Source organism: Panthera uncia (genome assembly GCF_023721935.1).
Source record: "Panthera uncia isolate 11264 chromosome B2 unlocalized genomic scaffold, Puncia_PCG_1.0 HiC_scaffold_25, whole genome shotgun sequence".
NCBI lineage: Eukaryota > Metazoa > Chordata > Mammalia > Carnivora > Felidae > Panthera > Panthera uncia.
The window spans coordinates 25,816,282-25,820,546 of NW_026057581.1; the positions used below are offsets into that span (position 1 = coordinate 25,816,282).

Below are 4,265 nucleotides of genomic sequence, written 5' to 3' on the forward strand. Positions count from 1 at the left end.
GGAAGGTGCTACAAAAATAGGAATAAGGGAGAGCCTGGGCAGTAAGAAAATAGACAAAGTCTTTGTGAAGTGAAGGAGGGACAGGCTTGGTCAGTAAACTAAAACAATTATGAAGAATTGGTTTAGTTCTCTGTAAAGTCACGAAAGAAAACATTCTGAACTAAGTTAAAACACTTCTGTCAAAAATGCTTTAGCTTTAAGGCACGTTTGATGGAGATTTTTCTTTTAAAGTCTTTTTTTTTTTTTTTTTTGTCTGGCTGGAAAATGCAAAAACCCCAAGCCTGTGTTCCCTTCCTCCCCGATGGCTCCCACCCCTGCTGCCGGGCTCCGCGGCGCGGCTCAGGCCAGAAGCGTCTCCACTGGGTAAGGCAGGTGCGGGCCGGGGCCACCGGCTGAGGACGCCTGCAGCGCCGCGGGCAGCCGCAGGGGGCAGTACAGGTGCGCGCCGCCGCCAGCCGCGGGGCCACGAAACGGCTTGGCGGGGGCCGAGGCAGAGAGGGGCGCAAGCAAGAGGTGAGGCACTGCGGGTGGCGCGGCCGGCGGTGCGTCGGCTCCGCGCGCGCTCAGCAGCAAGGGCTCCACCGCACTGTAAGCGCACATCGGCAGCAGGGCCCCTCCGGAGGCTTCGGGGAGGAGCGCAGGATATGTGGGGAGCGGCGGACAGGGTGTGGCGCCCCATGGCAGCCGCGCCCCGGGGGCTGCGTCCCCATCTCGGCGGCTGCGGAAGGGCTTGCTTAGGATGCTGTCTATGGCGAAAGAACTGGAAAACTTGCCCGCAGGGCTGGCGCGCCCCTCGTGGCGGGCGGGCGAGCGCGCACGGGGAGAAATCGGGGCGGCGGACGCGGGCGGAGGGGGCGCAGCGGCGGGGTGGGCCGCGGCCTCCTCTGGCCGAAGCCCTGGTTGGGGGGCTGCCGCCCGGTGGCTGAGGCGCTTGCGGCGGCGGCGAAAGACCCCGTCGGCGAAGGTGTACTCGCTGTTGGGGTTGAGCATCCAGTAGTTGTCCTTGCCCCAGGGCCGCGAGGGGTCGCGCAACACCTTGACGAAGCAGTCGTTAAGTGAGAGGTTGTGGCGCACGGAGTTGCGCCAGCCCGTGTAGCTTCCGCGGAAGAAGGGGAACTTGCCCATGAGGTACTCGTTGATTTCGGCCAGCGTCAGGCGCCCTCCAGCCGAGTCGCGGATAGCCATGGCGATGAGCGCGATGTACGAGTACGGGGGCTTGGGCCGCCGCGTGTACGGCTTGCTGCGCGCGCCCTCGCCGCCCCCCGCGCTCCCCGCACCTGGCCCGGCTGCGCAGGCCTCCGCGTGCCCCGCCGCCACCGCTGCGGGGACCTCCTCCTCAGCGCCTGGCCCGCAGCCTGCGTTCCGCTCGCCGCCGCCCGCCAGCTCCTCGGCCCTGCCGCCCGCCGCCGGGCTGTTGGCCGCGCAGTCCCCGTCCGAGCCCAGGGAATCGTCGCCGGCTGCGGACAGCGGAGATGGTGCGTCGCTGCCGCCGGCACCCTCCAAGTCACTACCCGGCTTGTCCCCGTGGGCCGCGCGGGGGCCGAACACCTCCAACTTCATGACCACACACCCTGTCCCTGCCCCGCGCCGTACCCTTTTCCTTCGCGCGGTCTTGGGAAGCTGGTGCCGGGGGCCGGAATGGAGATCCCGGGGTCACGGGTCCTTGCCTTTCTTTCCCAGGAGCTCTCCCTCCTCTTACGAGAGACAGTCACTTTTCCGTTTACGAGTCTTCTTCCGCTGGAATTTTTTTGGAGGGGTTGTGCTTATTGGGTGAACTAAGAGGGGCGGAGAGGGAGGAGTTGGATGTGTTCTGTCTTCAATTCGAGGATTAGAGACTTCGGGGTGAACGCGTGAGGGGGTGCAGTTCCACCCTCTGATAGCCAAGTGTGCCGGGCTTGGGACTTCTTGCTGGAAGGAAGAAGCGTGAGCATCTGCTATCCATTCAAGAGACCAGGAGGTGTTCTTCACTGGAGGTCCCAGGTCCCAGGCAGGCGTCCTCGAGGCACGGAGATGGTGCCAGCCTGTGTGCGTGCCACTCTTGGGGGGAGGGTATGGGGCCTTCAGCCTTGAGCGCCCACGGAGCCGAGTCCCCGAGACCGTGGCGCCCGCAGCCGCCTTTTCGTCCCGGGCCTCCGAAGCTGCATCTCCTCGCTGGCCTTCCGCTGCTACGTCTCGCCTCCACCTTCGTCCAAGCCCAATATAACCCCGCGGCGGCTCCGAGGGGGCGGGGCCTGGGCGCAGACGGCAGAGGGGTGGGGGAACAAGGTGGCCAAGGTGGCTGCAGCTCCCCAGAGGGCTCACACCAGGCCGAGGCCATGCGGCAGCGCGGAGGCAAAATCTCCGCGCAGGTTGTTTGTTTTGGGTCTGCCCGGCCCCGCCCTCTGCCTCCCGCCAATGAGGAGTCTGCGCGCGGCTGGGGTGTGCGCGTGTCAGTGAGTGTGCCCGCGTGCCGGCCCCGCCCGCCCGCTCCTCCCTCAGGTGTGAGAGCCCAGCTGCCTAGGAGGAGTCACTGCATTTTAGAGCTCAAGGAGGCGACTGGGGCAGTGGAGGGGGATATCTCTAGGGGACACCCGGAAGGGCTGGGTCCAGGGCAGCAAGGACTTCGCTCCCTCCAGCAGTCCTCTTAAACTGCCTGCGGTGTGTGTTTTCCTCCTCTTGGTAGCGAAAACCGTGCTTCTTCGGAAAGCAACCCCCCGTCGTTACTAACGAAGTGCTAAACAGCAAAGACCGCGCAGGACACTCTGCGGGGATCGCTTATGGGAGCCACATGCTGTGCACCTTTCTGTGGTTTCCCTTTGCTGGCTTTCTTTTCTTTTCTTTGTTCATTTCTTTTCTTCTCTTTTCTCTTTTCTTTCTCTTCTTTCTTTCTCCCTTCCTTTCTGAGTAAACTACTGGACTTGAAATTGTGTACCTTTTTTTTTTTTCTTCCCCCAGTGGCCTTGACTGTTGCTCGATAAATCGCCTCTGACTTTCACTTTTGTTTTTCTGTACGTTTTTCTTTACCTGGCTGGTGGCTCTTGGATAAAAGGAGTGTTCCCCTCTTCCTTGGGGCAACTGTGTCTGGCGCAGGGTGCCAGGCTCTGCCGGCGTGTCTACCCCGGCGGAATCCTCCCGACGCGAGCCGAGCGGAGAAGAGCTATTCCCGGGGTTCCGACTGTAGCAGGAACGAAAGGGAAGGCGTGTTCCCGAGGGCAGGGGCCTAGAGCACCACGTGTTTACGACCATTACTTTCCAGTCCTTCACCTTGAGGACTTTGGCTGTGGTTTCCGACCAACGAAGGGGAAAGGGGGTCCTTTCTCTGGGCGGTTGGGCCTACGTGGTGTCAATACCCCAGGGAGGGGGCGCCCTGGACCCCCGGAAGGGTGCACTTATAACCCGCTGCCCTTCCACGCTGAGGTTTCCTCCTTTTTCCTGCCTTTGTTGAAAATAGCGACGGAGCTGCTAGTACGTGGGAGCTCACCTTTGATGTTTATTTTATTACTTTCCACCATTTGTGTAGAAAACGTACACAATCCTCTCTTATCTTTATTCAGGCGGTTTTGAAGGCATTTAGAATGGGGCGAACAAAATGACAGACCCATTGGCGGCTCTGTTATTTTCGTGTTTGGAGAAATGATCACGTTTGGAGATTAGATTGACGTTTATTGCGTGTTTGAGTTGGGAACCGGGTGGGAAATATATTCTTTTCCATAGATGAACCTCCCTGTAGGAGATCTGCTCACCCTAGCCCTGGGAGTTTATGGCTCCTTGGACCTGGAGAAGGGGAGTGGGCTGGGGCAAGAAAGCAGCCAGGTAAAGAGTCACAGATTTGGCTAGGGATAAAAGACACTCGCAATGAATGTCATCCTCATTTGAATTCTGGAGGTGGGCAGGGCAGGAGAAGGAAGGGCTATTTTATGGGTGAGATAAGCCCCCTTGAGTTGAGGTGGGAGCCAGTTTGGCTGCAGAGTCTAAGGGAGGCCTCTGAGACATTCCAGCACCAAGGTGTCCTGTCATCACCCAGTTCCATCTTAAGAGATGGCCGGGTGTGCTGTCCCACGGAACTGAAGCCACACAGCTACTACAAAACCCCTGACCCTGATACAGCCCAGACACCTCCAGGTTTGCAGCAACACTCACCTCATTGGGAAGTCCCCCTCCTTGGACCCCCATGGGACTCCTCCACCCTGGTCCTGAGGCACCCTCCTATCTCTCCTCCTCCCTCACCAAATCTCCCAGCCCAGGTGTTCTGGGTGTTCTCATGTTAGTCTGGAAAGTTCCAGTGA

At 60.0% G+C, this 4,265-nt stretch overlaps 1 protein-coding gene across 1 annotated transcript; it reads right to left on the bottom strand.

Annotated features, from left to right (window-relative positions):
- Nucleotides 1-217: 217 nt before the first annotated feature.
- On the bottom strand, nucleotides 218-1,560 carry FOXQ1 (forkhead box Q1). The gene has a single exon (XM_049611307.1). The coding sequence runs from the start codon at nucleotides 1,558-1,560 to the stop codon at nucleotides 340-342; it is 1,221 nt and encodes a 406-aa protein (XP_049467264.1). The 3' UTR covers nucleotides 218-339.
- Nucleotides 1,561-4,265: the final 2,705 nt, after the last annotated feature.

Bases quoted from the DNA above. Each gene is read 5' to 3' on its own strand.
- FOXQ1 (XM_049611307.1), bottom strand. From the start codon at position 1,560: ATGAAGTTGGAGGTGTTCGGCCCCCGCGCGGCCCACGGGGACAAGCCG.